At 46.4% G+C, this 14,649-nt stretch overlaps 1 protein-coding gene across 1 annotated transcript; it reads left to right on the top strand.

Annotated features, from left to right (window-relative positions):
- Positions 1–10,780: 10,780 nt before the first annotated feature.
- LOC119268899 (glucan endo-1,3-beta-glucosidase 13-like) lies at positions 10,781–14,133 on the top strand. Its single transcript, XM_037550614.1, has 4 exons — positions 10,781–11,069; positions 11,435–12,703; positions 13,650–13,680; positions 13,789–14,133. Exons 1-4 carry the CDS (start codon positions 11,015–11,017, stop codon positions 13,916–13,918), a joined length of 1,485 nt encoding a protein of 494 aa, XP_037406511.1. The 5' UTR covers positions 10,781–11,014; the 3' UTR covers positions 13,919–14,133.
- The last annotated feature ends 516 nt before the right edge of the window (positions 14,134–14,649 follow it).

Below are 14,649 nucleotides of genomic sequence, written 5' to 3'. Positions count from 1 at the left end.
GTCGGTCCGAGCCGCTTCATCCCACAATGCCGCCGAATCAAGATAAGACTAGTAACGGCAAGTAAATTGAACAAATCATCGCCCACAACTACTTTGTGTTCTACTCGTGCATAGAATATACGCATAGACCTAGCTCATGATGCCACTGTTGGGGAACGTAGCAGAATTTTAAAATTTTCTACGCATCACCAAGATCAATCTATGGAGTCATCTAGCAACGAGGGAAAGAGGAGTGCATCTACATACCCTTGTAGATCGCGAGCAGAAGCGTTCAAGAGAACGGGGTTGATGGAGTCGTACTCGTCGTGATCCAAATCACTGATGACCAAGTGCCGAACGGACGGCACCTCCGCGTTCAACACACGTATGGTTGGGAAGACGTCTCCTCCTTCTTGATCCAGCAAGGGGAAGGAGAGGTTGATGGAGATCCAGCAGCACGACGGCGTGGTGGTGGAAGCAGCGGTGATCTCGGCAGGGCTTCGCCAAGCTCCAACGAGAGAGAGAGAGGTGTTACGAGGGAGAGGGAGGCGCCAAGGCTTGGGTGTGGATTCCCTCCCTCCCCCACTATATATAGGACCCCTAGGGGGGCACCGGCCCTAGGAGATCCAATCTCCAAGGGGGGCGGCAGCCAAGGGGGGACTTGCCCCCCAAGTCAGGTGGGGCGCCCCCACCCCTAGGGTTTCCAACCCTAGGCGCAGGGGAGGCCCATGGGGGGCGCACCAGCCCACCAGGGGCTGGTTCCCCTCCCACTTCAGCCCATGGGGCCCTCCGGGATAGGTGGCCCCACCCGGTGGACCCCCGGGGACCCTTCCGGTGGTCCCGGTACAATACCGATTACCCCCGAAACTTTCCCGATGCCCGAAACTGGACTTCCTATATATAAATCTTCACCTCCAGACCTTTCCGGAACTCCTTGTGACGTCCGGGATCTCATCCGGGACATCGAACAACTTTCGGGTTACCGCATACTAATATCTCTACAATCCTAGCGTCACCGAACCTTAAGTGTGTAGACCCTACGGGTTCGGGAGACATGCAGACATGACCGAGATGACTCTCCGGTCAATAACCAACAGCGGGATCTAGATACCCATGTTGGCTCCCACATGCTCCATGATGATCTCATCGGATGAACCATGATGTCGAGGATTCAATCAATCCCGTATTCAATTCCCTTTGTCAATCGGTACGATACTTGCCCGAGATTCGATCATCGGTATCCCGATACCTCGTTCAATCTCGTTACTGGCAAGTCTCTTTACTCGTTCCGTAACACATCATCCCGTGATCAACTCCTTGGTCACATTGTGCACATTATGATGATGTCCTACCGAGTGGGCCCAGAGATACCTCTCCGTTACACGGAGTGACAAATCCCAGTCTCGATTCGTGCCAACCCAACGGACACTTTCGGAGATACCCGTAGTGCACCTTTATAGCCACCCAGTTACGTTGTGACGTTTGGTACAACCAAAGCATTCCTACGGTATCCGGGAGTTGCACAATCTCATGGTCTAAGGAAATGATACTTGACATTAGAAAAGCTTTAGCATACAAACTACACGATCTTGTGCTAGGCTTAGGATTGGGTCTTGTCCATCACATCATTCTCCTAATGATGTGATCCCGTTATCAACGACATCCAATGTCCATGGTCAGGAAACCATAACCATCTATTGATCAATGAGCTAGTCAACTAGAGGCTTACTAGGGACATGGTGTTGTCTATGTATCCACACATGTATCTGAGTTTCCTATCAATACAATTCTAGCATGGATAATAAACGATTATCATGAACAAGGAAATATAATAATAACTAATTCATTATTGCCTCTAGGGCATATTTCCAACAAGCGGTACTACCGCAAGGTCACGCGGTACAACCGTGCAGGCCCGCGGTACTACCACTGCACCAGCAACGGCTAGGGCAGACCTGAGGCACAAGTGCTGAGGGCGGTACTTCCGCGGGCGCGGTACTACCGCTCCCCCTTGCGGTACTACCACAAGGCATGAATCCCCTAGCCTGGGAAGAGAGCGGATAAGGAAACAACCGTGCCTACTTCCGCTGAAAAACGGAAGAAGCAGAAACCCGACACAGTACTACCGCAGAGGGTTGGTACTACCGCCTGGCAGCTGAGCACGGTACTACCGCGGAATGAAAGCGGTACTACCGTGCTGGGCGCGGATGTAAAAAATTACATCCGCCCCTACTACCGCGGGGGAGCGGTACTAGCCTGGTGGGCCACGGTAGTGCAGCTCCAGGGGAGCGGTACTACCATGGGCACTTGCGGTACTACCGCGCCGCAGCACGGTACTACCGCTGGTGCCTACGGTACTACCGCTCACCTGGGAGCAGTACTACTGCAGGCCAACACGGCAGCCAAAAACAAGGTGACGAGATAAACAACGAAGGAAGCTCCAAGGTGCAAGAGAAAGGAGGGGACAAGGAAGAAACGTGTACGTGATGATTCCACCCAAACCTTTCCGACGCGGACCCCCTCTTAATAGTACGGCTTTCCTACGACTCAAATCCACCAAAAAGAAACGTAGAAAAGACGCCGTCTTCAACAGTCTTCGAGGGGCACCCAACCATCTTGTGCCTAGCGATGAAATGTCTGGGATACTCAAGGCACACGATTAGTCCGCAAACGCGTTGTCATCAATCACCAAAACACCTTAGGGATAAATATGCCCTTATAATTATCAACTCTGCATATTTTGGCTTCAATATTATGAATATGTGTATCACTACTATCGAGATTCATTAAAAATAGACACTCTTCAAGGGTGCATGACCATAAAAGATATTACTATTATAAATAGAACAACCATTATTCTCAGATTTAAATGAATAATCGTCTCGCATCAAACAAGATCCAGATATAATGTTCATGCTCAACGCTGGCACCAAATAACAATTATTCAGGTCTAATATTAATCTCGAAGGTAGATGTAGAGGTAGTGTGCCAACAGCGATCACATCGACTTTGGAACCATTTCCCACGCGCATTGTCACCTCGTCCTTAGCCAATCTTCGCTTAATCTGTAGCCCATGTTTTGAGTTGCAAATATTAGCAACAAAACCAGTATCAAATACCCAGGTGCTACTGCGAGCGTTAGTAAGGTACACATCAATAACATGTATATCACATATACCTTTGTTCACCTTGCCATCCGTCTTATCCGCCAAATACTTGGGGCAGTTCTGCTTCCAGTGACCAGTCCCTTTGTAGTAGAAGCACTCAGTTTCAGGCTTAGGTCTAGACTTGGGTTTCTTCACTTGAGCAGCAACTGGCTTGCTATTCTTCCTGAAGTTCCCCTTCTTCCCTTTACCTTTTTTCTTGAAACTGGTGGTCTTGTTGACCATCAACAATTGATGCTCTTTCTTGATTTCTACCTCCGTAGCCTTTAGCATTGCAAAGAGCTCGAGAATCGTCTTATCTATCCCTTGCATATTATAGTTCATCAGAAAGCTCTTGTAGCTTGGTGGCAGTGATTGAAGAACTCTGTCAATGACACTATCATCAGGAAGATTAACTCCCAGTTGAGTCAAGTGGTTGTGGTATCCAGACATTCTAAGTATATGTTCACTGACAGGACTATTCTACTCCATCTTGCAGCTATAGAACTTATTGGAGACTTCATATCTCTCAATCCGGGTATTTGCTTGAAATATTAACTTCAACTCCTAGAACATCTCATATGCTCCATGATGTTCAAAATGTCGTTGAAGTCCCGATTCTAAGGTGTAAAGCATGGCACACTGAACTATCGAGTAGTCATCAGCTTTGCTCTGCCAGACATTCATAACATCTGGTATTGCTCCTGCAGCAGGTTTGGCACCTAGCGGTGCTTCCAGGACATAATTCTTCTGTGCAGCAATGAGGATAATCCTCAAGTTACGGACCCAGTCAGTGTAATTGCTACCATCATCTTTCAACTTTGCTTTCTCAAGGAACACATTAAAATTCAACGGAACAACAGCATGGGCCATCTATCTACAACAACATAGACATGCAAAATACTATCAGGTACTAAGTTCATGATAAATTAAAGTTCAATTAATCATATTACTTAAGAACTCCCACTTAGACAGACATCCCTCTAATCATCTAAGTGATCATGTGATCCATATCAACTAAACCATGTCCGATCATCATGTGAGATGGAGTAGTTTTTAATGATGAACGTCACTATGTTGATCAAATCTACTATATGATTCACGCTCGACCTTTCGGTCTCAGTGTTCCGAGGGCATATCTGCATATGCTAGGCTCGTCAAGTTTAACCCGAGTATTCTGCGTGTGCAAAACTGGCTTGCACCCGTTGTATGTGAACGTAGAGCTTATAACACCCGATCATCACGCGGTGTCTCGGCACGATGAACTTTCGCAACGGTGCATACTCAGAGAGAACACTTATACCTTGAAATTTAGTGAGAGATCATCTTATAATGCTACCGTTAATCTAAGAAAAATAAGATGCATAAAAGATAAACATCACATGCAATCAATATAAGTGATATGATATGACCATCATCATCTTGTGCCTTTGATCTCCATCTCCAAAGCACCGTCATGATCACCATTGTCACCGACTTGACACATTGATCTCCATCGAAGCATCGTTGTCGTCACGCCAACTATTGCCTCCACGACTATCGCTACCTCTTAGTGATAAAGTAAAGCAATTACATGGCGATTGCATCTCATACAATAAAGCGACAACCATATGGCTCCTGTCAGTTGCTGATAACTGTGTTACAAAACATGATCATCTCATACAATAAAATTTATCATCATGTCTTGACCATATCACATCACAACATGCCCTGCAAAAACAAGTTAGACGTCCTCTACTTTGTTGTTGCGAGTTTTACATGGCTGCTACGCGCTGAGCAAGAACCGTTCTTACCTACGCATCAAAAACCACAACGCGGTATAGTGATTGCTTTTTGATCTTCAGGAAAACCCTGTTCATTAAATCCGATTCAACTAAAGCTGGAGAAACAGACACCCACTAGCCACCTGTGTGCGAAGCACGTCGGTAGAACCAGTCTCGCGTAAACGTACGCGTAATGTCGGTCTGGGCCGCTTCATCCAACAATACCGCTGAATCAAGAATCAACTACTGACGGCAAGCAATATGTATATACCCACGCCCACAACTCCTTTGTGTTCTACTCGTGCATATAACATCTAAGCGTAAACCTGGCTCGGATGCCACTGTTGGGGAACGCAATAATTTCAAAAAAATTCCTACGCACACGCAAGATCATGGTGATTCATAGCAACGAGAGGGGAGAGTGTCATCCATGTACCCTCGTAGACCGTAAGTGGAAGCGTTATAAGAACGCGGTTGATGTAGTCGTATGTCTTCATGATCCGACCGATCCAAGTACCGAACGTACGGCACCTCCGAGTTCAGCACACGTTTAGCTCGGTGACGTCCCACGAACTCCGATCCACCAGAGCTTCGAGGGAGCGTTCCATTAGCATGACAGCGTGATGATGGTGATGATGATGCTACCGACGCAGGGCTTCGCCTAAGCACCGCTATGATATGACCGAGGTGGATTATGGTGGAAGGGGGCACCACACACAGCTAAAAGATCAACTGATCAACTTGTGTGTCTTGGGGTGCCCCCTGCCCCCGTATATAAAGAAGAAAGGGGGGAGGCCGGTCGGCCCTAGCAGGGCGCGCCAGGAGGAGGAGTCCTCCTCCTAGTGGGAGTAGGACTCCCCTTTCCTAGTCCCACTAGGAGGGGGAAGGAAGGAGTGGGAGAGGGGGAAAGGCAAGGCCCCCCCCCCTCCTTGTCCTATTCAGACTCAAGGGGAGGGGCGCGGCCTACCCTGGCCAGCCCCTCTCTCTCTCCACTAGGGCCCAACAAGGCCCATTAACCCCCGGGGGGTTCCGGTAACCCCCCCCAGCACTCCGGTAAAACCTCGATTTCACCCGGAACCATTCCGATGTCCAAATGTAAGCTTCCAATATATCAATCTTTATGTCTCGACCATTTCGAGATTCCTCGTCATGTCCGTGATCATATCCGGGACTCTGAACTACCTTCGGTACATCAAAACACAAAAACTCATATAACGATCGTCACTGAACTTTAAGCGCGTGGACCCTACGGGTTCGAGAACTATGTAGACATGACCGAGACTCGTCTCCGATCAATAACCAATAGCGGAACCTGGATGCTCATATTGGTTCCTACATATTCTACGAAGATCTTTATTGGTCAAACCGCATAACAACATACGTTGTTCCCTTTGTCATCGGTATGTTATTTGCCCAAGATTCGATCGTCGGTATCCTCATACCTAGTTCAATCTCGTTATCGGCAAGTCTCTTTACTTGTTCTGTAATGAATCATCCCACAACTAACTCATTAGTCACAACGCTTGCAAGGCTTATAGTGATGTGCATTACCGAGAGGGCTCAGAGATACCTCTCCGACAATCGGAGTGACAAATCCTAATCTCGATCTATGCCAACTCAACAAGTACCATCGGAGACACCTGTAGAGCACCTTTATAATCACCCGATTACGTTGTGACGTTTGGTAGCACACAAAGTGTTCCTCCATTACTCGGGAGTTTCATAATCTCATAGTCATAGGAACATGTATAAGTCATGAAGAAAGCAATAGCAACAAACTAAACAATCATCGTGCTAAGCTAACGGATGGGTCAAGTCAATCACATCATTCTCTAATGATGTGATCCTGTTAATCAAATGAAAACTCATGTCTATGGTTAGGAAACATAACCATCATTGATTCAACGAGCTAGTCAAGTAGAGGCAAACTAGTGACACTCTATTTGTCTATGTATTCACACATGTACTAAGTTTTCAGTTAATACAATTCTAGCATGAATAATAAACATTTATCATGATATAAGAAAATATAAATAACAACTTTATTATTGCCTCTAGGGCATATTTCCTTCAAGGGGGCGCGCCCAGGGGGTAGGCGCGTCCCCCTACCCTCGTGGACAGTGTGTGGGCCCCCTGGCCTTGATTCTTTCGCCAGTATTTTTTATATATTCCAAAAAAATCTACGTTGATTTTCAGGTCATTCCAAGAACTTTTATTTCTGCACAAAAATAACACCATGGCAATTCTGTTGAAAACAACGTCAGTCCGGGTTAGTTCCATTCAAATCATGCAAGTTAGAGTCCAAAAAAGGGCAAAAGTGTTTGGAAAAGTAGATACGTTGGAGACGTATTAGTGTCTGCGGCCAGCGTCCAGGCATCGAGCAGGCCAAGTCAGCGATTCTCACCGGAAGATATGCCTTTGACCAGCGGATGTCGCGTCGATGTGGTAGTGTGTGCGTACTGAAGGAGTGAGATGAGGCTGGGGAAGACTTTGACCGCCCCTTCGGCCGCCTATCCGACCACCTCTCCTTAATGGAGAGCTCACCTATAGCGAGCTATAAGATGGTGGTCGTCCCTTCTCTCGCACCATTCCCATCTAATCCAACACTAACACTTCATCCATGCGCACCCCTAGTCTTCTATTTTGGCGTCATTGATGAGGAGCAGGAAGAGGATCCTCTGGTCCCCTTGTGGGCAGAGATGGACAAGGCGTTGGAGGAGGTTGCGCAGATGGATGCGCCCGTGCCCGTGCCAGCGTTCGCCCCAGGGCTCGCGCCAGCGTTCGCCCCGGGGCCCGCGCTTAACGCAGACGATTTTCTACAGTGGGCTAAGGCCGCCCAAGCTGTATTAGACGAAATTGACTTGGGCGAACGTGATGATGGCTGATGACCCACAAGTATAGGGAATCAATCGTAGTCCTTTCGATAAGTAAGAGTGTCTAACCCAACAAGGAGCAGAAGAAAACAATAAGACGTTTTCAGCAAGATTCGTTCAAATGTTTGTTTGGTAGGCGAATCACCCTTAATTCTTCAAACTCCTTCACGCCAGATTCGTTCTCCCTTATAGTTCTGCGTCAACGTCATCATGACATGGTCGTTTCCGCAACTAAGGTCATAAAACCAGAACAATGCATTAGGTTTCGTGGAACACCGTTATCTCATATTGTCTTCGCTCCTTATTAACATTTGTCACTTGGAGGTCACATATTTACTAAAAAAGATGTGTTTACCTGTGCAGGTCTTCAAATCATGTTGCATGGGCCCTTATATTGGACGACACACATTACATGGACCACAGATAAATAACTCACTTAACAATCATAAAGTTATAATCACAAATGCTGACATATAGAGTAGACACGAATGAAGACCAATCCCGTACATCTCCTATGGCTTGGGGATTACTCGTGCATGAGAAGGGAATAACCAAACTTAACGGTAACCAGACTAAGGAAAATCATCTCAATAATGTCACAAATATCCATAATAAGATGAATGATTAAACACGTCTTGCTCTCAAGATGAGTATGAATAGAGTTACAAACCCTAATCTTATAACTTAGAATTCCTCTCCCTATGGTGGTGTTGCGGTGAATGAAAATGGAGATGGGTAGAAGAGAAGGAATGGATCTCCGACGATTCTTCTTCTATGGATCTCGTCCCTCTCTGTTCTCGATGGTGTGGTGGGCTGGTGGCGCATCTTTGTTTGTGATGGTCGATGCCCCTTCACGAAAGTTGCTTGGATTCATGAAGTGGTGCTCACGCCGTGTGGTATGACTGCTAATACACGCGGGAGCGTTCGTACCATGCGTCGTCTTGCCCTCTGGTTGCTCGGTTGAATTTTTGTCTAAAGAATAAGTTGCTCCAAATGGCTTTATTTGACAGGATATTGACTTCCAAATATATTTATTCCTGCACATCAATAGCAAAACTAAGTTGTTTTCTTTCTCAAAGTATTAGTGTTAGAAAGGCGTGAGAAATATCGAAAACCTATGAAAACCAACTCAAAACCCGCTTACAAAAGTGACAAAATGTCGACTCATCAACTCCCCCGAGCATAAGCTTTTCTCGTCCTCGAGAAATTAAGGAATAATAAGAATAAAAAGGAAATTGACATATGAGTAAAATGGTTTATCGGCTCATAATATATCCATTCTAATCCCACAGTCATAATTAAGAGATATTTGCATTCGAATGATTGCACTTAAGCTCACCGCCCTGCCACAAATAGTTTCATAGCACTAATTTTGTCCACGAGTTAGACCTTGACTGTTAATTAGGTATGGAGCAAGCAAAAAATTATTGGATGAATTTTGCATTTTTCTAGCTTTTCAAAACAGAAACATATCAAGGGGATTTTGGGTAGAAGAAAATATAGTACTCAAGTATCTCACTAACGCCCACTAGCACCGCCTAATCATGCCTCCCAAGTACTTTCTTCAACGGTCAACCATCAGATCTTCTATCTCTAGTGACGGGATTATGCCAAACAAATGATACATGCAAAATGGTTGGTTTTAGTTGTGATTTAAGGTTGAATACTATGGACTAAAATGTTGTCTCGTTCGATCAGTATTCAGTTTTTTAACACATACACACAGGCTCAAGAGGAAGCTGAATAATATTCGCTACGATGTTGCCACTGCGGATGTAAACATGCTCATAACCGAAATCCGAGCCGAAACTCTGGCGTGTCGTTCATTGACCAGCGATGGTCTCAACATAACTCAAGAGAGGTGAAGAAGTCACAATTGTGCGACATAAAGCAACATTATAGTGACAAGCCATGAAACCAGCAATGGGAAATGGCAAGCTTAGGACGACCGATCCTTCCTTAGCTGCTTCTTAGTGGTGGTCATCATGTTGAGCTTCTGTGTCTTGTCTTGTCGTTTTAGGCTGTATTTAGCTTTGTTTTGTTGGACTTGTAGCTGTTGAAGTGGTTGTGTTTCCTTTCTTGCATGATTCTAAAAAAGTGTGCACTTCATGTGTATTTTTATTGGAAAGGCTTTAGTCTTTTCGAATTAGCTTTTTAGTGAGGCTTTCCAAATTAGTTGACATCCACACATGTTTTCACATCGGTGTTGAAGAACTTTCATACTCCCTTCCTCACAAAATTAAGTGTTGGAGGGTCTATACTAAATCACCGACACTTATTTTTGGATGGAGGGAGTATAAGTTTCTTTTTCAACATCCATGTAAGAGGTGGTTCATATAAGTTTCACCGGTAGGAGTATTTCAAAGCGTCGGAGTAAGATTTAAGCCACTATGAAATTCCACCGCCCACGTGAGACCTTTAATTAAGGACCCCCTTACCCGGCAAACGTTCGCCAGGGAGGGTGGTAGTTGCAGATGTTCACATGGCATTTTTTAGTTGTGTGGCAGTAGGTGAGGTGGCAGTTTCTTCAGGCGACATGACATTTTCTCTCCGAGAAGGCAATTTTCGTTTAAAATAGCCGTCGCTTGATCTCGTTTCACAACTCAAAGTGCCATGAAAGATGGTTCATTTGCCACCTCCATGTAGCGAACGTTCGCCAGCTACAATTACCGATAGTTAAAGCCAAGATCTTTGGAAAATGCAATCACTGGCAGGAAACAAATCAGGTTAGCTATTTCCTCACGAATTATTAGCTACGTCACTCGACACGAGCCAATGTTCCAAGGTCAATTTTTACCAAGACCCCGTGAGCTCACGCGTCAACCTTTAGCCGTGTGGTCCCTGTCCAAGCGAACATTCCTCGCTGCTCCTACCTTTTTTTCCCTCAGGAAATTCCCCGCTGCTGCTGCTCGGTCCATCGGCTCCCTCCCCTCCCCCCTTCCGTTTCTGTTCCGGACCCGTGCGACCTCCGTTTAAACACCCTCAACCCTATTTTATAACGCACCCCCTCGCGTCCGCGTCCGCTTCCGCCCGCCCGCGACAGTCACGCGCGCACTCCATTCCACGTCTGCTCCGCTGCGCCGCCTGCGCCCCGTGGCCAGCGTCAGGCATCAGCCCTCCTCCTCTCTCATCCTCCCCTCCCCTCCACTCCACTCAACGGGCACACTCCCCGGCCGCGTAGCCAGCACAGGAGCGCGGACGGCAAGAGCAAGGCCTTGTCAGCGAGGAGGAGGCCCAGCTCGGTGCTGGGACGCCAATGGCGGGGCGGCATGCGGCGGCGGTTTCCGCGTTCCTCTTCCTGCTGCTCGTGGGTGAGTCCTTGAACCACATGCTCCCTCAGTTCGTCTTCTGGTACTAGATAATAGTAGTGGTTGCCCTTTTGGAATGTGAAATCTTAGTTAAGTGGACGGCGAGTGCCAGATGCCTTGCTTCCCGCTGGGTGCTAGCTAGAGTACCTGCAATGTGTATGGTGCCGTGATGGTGTCCGACGAATATGTTCTTTTGGGGGAAATCCAATGATCTAATCCCCATGTCCCATGACCTTTATCTACTACCCAACCTTCAGATTCTTTGTTTTTCTGGCATGGAATTTGTAGAATATTAAATGGACGCATCAATGGTGGCTAAAATAAAGAGAGATTGCGCGCCCCTGAATCCTGATGTGGGGCTTTTGCAGGGCACTGCCACGGCGGCAAGACCGGCATCTGCTACGGCCGCAACGCCGACGACCTGCCGGGGCCCGACAAGGTGGCGCAGCTCATCCAGCAGCAGTCCATCAAGTACGTGCGCATCTACGACACCAACGCCGACGTCATCAAGGCCTTCGCCAACACCAGCGTCGAGCTCATGGTCGGCGTCCCCAACGCCGACCTCCTCGCCTTCTCGCAGTACCAGTCCAACGTCGACACCTGGCTCAAGAACAGCATCCTCCCCTACTACCCGGCCACCGCCATCACCCACATCACCGTCGGCGCCGAGATCACCGAGAGCCCCATCAACGTCTCCGCCCTCGTCGTGCCGGCCATGCGCAATGTGCACGCCGCGCTCAAGAAGGTCGGCATGCACAAGAAGATCACCATCTCCAGCACGCACTCGCTCGGGGTGCTCTCCCGCTCCTTCCCGCCGTCCGCGGGGGCGTTCAACAGCAGCTACGCGCACTTCCTCAAGCCCATGCTGGAGTTCCTCGTGGAGAACCAGGCGCCCTTCATGGTCGATCTGTACCCCTATTACGCCTACCAGAACTCGCCCAGCAATGTCTCGTTGAACTACGCCCTCTTCTCGCCGCAGTCCCAGGGCGTGATTGATCCCAACACCGGATTGGTCTACACAAACATGTTTGATGCGCAGGTCGATTCCATCTTCTTCGCGCTCATGGCTTTGAACTTCAAGACACTCAAGATCATGATCACCGAGACGGGATGGCCGCACAAGGGAGCTCCCAAGGAGACCGGGGCGACTCCGGACAATGCTCAGACTTACAACACCAATCTGATACGCCATGTTGTCAATGACAGCGGCACGCCTGCCAAGCCTGGGGAAGAAATAGATGTCTACATCTTCTCCTTGTTCAATGAGAACAGGAAGCCGGGCATCGAGTCCGAGAGGAACTGGGGACTGTTCTCTCCAGACCAAAGCTCCATCTACAGCATAGATTGGACTGGCCGAGGAAATGTGGACATCATGACTGGAGGAAACCGTTCAAATGGTACTTGGTGTGTTGCTTCAACCAATGTCTCGGAGACGGCTCTGCAGAATGGCTTGAATTGGGCATGCGGTCCAGGCAATGTCGATTGCTCTGCTATTCAGCCAAGCCAACCCTGCTACCAGCCCGACACATTGGTTTCACATGCTTCATATGCGTTCAACAGCTATTATCAGCAAAATGGAGCCACTGATGTGGCCTGCGGATTTGGTGGTGCTGGAATGAGGACGACGAAAGATCCAAGTAAGTATCCTGTGCTTACAACAACTACATTGATAATGTAAGGAATGCTTGCACTGGAGTATAATATCTCTGCATCATTACTGGCTTTGGATGTAGTCTGAATATTGAAAACTAGCCAATTGTAAGCCTACACTTGCAGACAATATGTGCTGACTACAGTGTTTATGATAGTAGTTATCCAGGTCCTTGACTGAAATTGCAACTGTAAGTCCATTGATATAATGCTAGCTGTATTTCTGGGCATGTAGCTGGGTATTTCTTTTGAAGAATATATACACAGTTATCAGGTGTTAACTGAGTTTCTTTTTGTCTAGAGACTACAGAGAAGATAGTGCATTGCTGAATTTACTGTAATAACATAAACTTTTGACTTTTGAATGCCTAATCATGAATTTAATAATTTTATTACGTTTTCTCCCCTCTGCCGCTTCTAGCTAAAATCTGTTAGGTTAGAAAAATGGCATGTGCATCATCAGTTTTGAGATATGATCGATTCATTTTGTACGCCAATTATGCTATAACATTTCATAGGATTCACAGGCATAATCTTCTTATTTGCTAGTTCTGCATGAATCGACTTATGCTCTGATAAGAAGAAAAAATCATGCATAGACATTTTTATAATATAAATGGCCTCAATTTGATAATGGAGTTACAATTTAATATGGAAGTTTGATCATGGAGTTACAATTTAATATATAGCTTACCGATGGGTGCTGTCGCATGCTGCTTCACGCAATGCTAGATGAAATGAATTAGTACAAGATATGGCTAAACCAGTTGTGATTCTCGTGTGTTGCCTCTGCATCACTACTCTAGTGTTCTCCTATGAGCTGTGAAGTGTGACCAGTTTTTGCTTGTACTTGTTGGTTTAATGTTACTGTCGATGTTGCTTTTAGTGTCAGCTGGATAATCTTTTCAATGATTTTGTATTGCTTGCTTGCAGGTTATGACACTTGTGTTTACATGGCAGCCGGGTAAGAAAAAACTCTCTGATCTCTCTTTGCAAATGTGATGAACATGCCCACCTACTGGTCTGATCAACAGTTTGCACTAACTATTGTTTTCCTTCTTCTTTCTTACAGCAGCAAGATTAGCACCAAAAATTCAACCGCCACTCCAACTCCAAGCGGCTCCAGCCCGTCACTGTTGGCCCAATGCCGCACCCTTCTGCTCCCTGTGCTTCCCATTGTGATTGCCGTGGGCTTTCTGTGATTTTCGGAGCACGCTCTAGTTAGTACGTTCGGTTCGAAGGTGAGAGGCTAATTGCCTAATACTGGGAACCAGTAATGTTCTGATGTGTGGTGAAAGGTGGCAGTAGGGACCTGTTATGCAGTATGTTATTCTGTTTGGATGTACATCGCTGCGCGAACAATATATGTTAGTTGCCATTGAGAACTAGAAATGTGTTGCCGATGTGGTCTCTCTAACTGTGCTCATCTTTACTGCATTTTGCATCATGCTATTAATTTGGAATCTCTTCGTTGTTATTTGACATCGTTTCATTCACCAGAGGTCCTAGGATTCAGAATTATTAAGCTGTCTATCTGAATTATGTGGGCTTCTACTTTCTAGTAACTCCTCTCCGCCTGTTCATTTTCTTGAACTTCAACTGTTAGTTTTACTAGTTTTGCTTCGATACACCCTTCTTAAAAGTGTACACGAGTATTAAAGTTACTTAAAAAGGTTATCATCATATTAGCTTGCAGATCACATGCATTGAATAGATTGATTTAGATATAAAAGACTACATTACCCTTTTTTTTATTGAAGGGTTAACTTCTAACCTTCACATTTAATCTGTATCTTCTCAACTGTTATGTTAGTTCTCCACTATGCGGATGATATTCTCATTTCTCTTTTTTTTTTTGAGATAAATTCTCATTTCTCATGTATCCGTTGGTTGTGGTTGTAGCCCTGTGTAGAAGTTAAGTATGGGTTGTAGC

The sequence above is a fragment of the Triticum dicoccoides genome, chromosome 3A, assembly GCF_002162155.2.
Source record: "Triticum dicoccoides isolate Atlit2015 ecotype Zavitan chromosome 3A, WEW_v2.0, whole genome shotgun sequence".
NCBI classification, from domain to species: domain Eukaryota; kingdom Viridiplantae; phylum Streptophyta; class Magnoliopsida; order Poales; family Poaceae; genus Triticum; species Triticum dicoccoides.
The sequence above is the reverse complement of the archived record's forward strand: the minus strand, read 5'-3'. Positions and strand labels throughout refer to the sequence as shown.

What these genes read in the sequence shown, in the direction of transcription:
- LOC119268899 (XM_037550614.1), top strand. Translation starts at nt 11,015, where the DNA reads ATGGCGGGGCGGCATGCGGCGGCGGTTTCCGCGTTCCTCTTCCTGCTG. An exon ending in CCTCTTCCTGCTGCTCGTGG is followed by an intron (nt 11,070 to 11,434) that starts GTGAGTCCTTGA and finishes GGGCTTTTGCAG; the next exon opens with GGCACTGCCACGGCGGCAAG. An exon ending in GAGGACGACGAAAGATCCAA is followed by an intron (nt 12,704 to 13,649) that starts GTAAGTATCCTG and finishes GCTTGCTTGCAG; the next exon opens with GTTATGACACTTGTGTTTAC.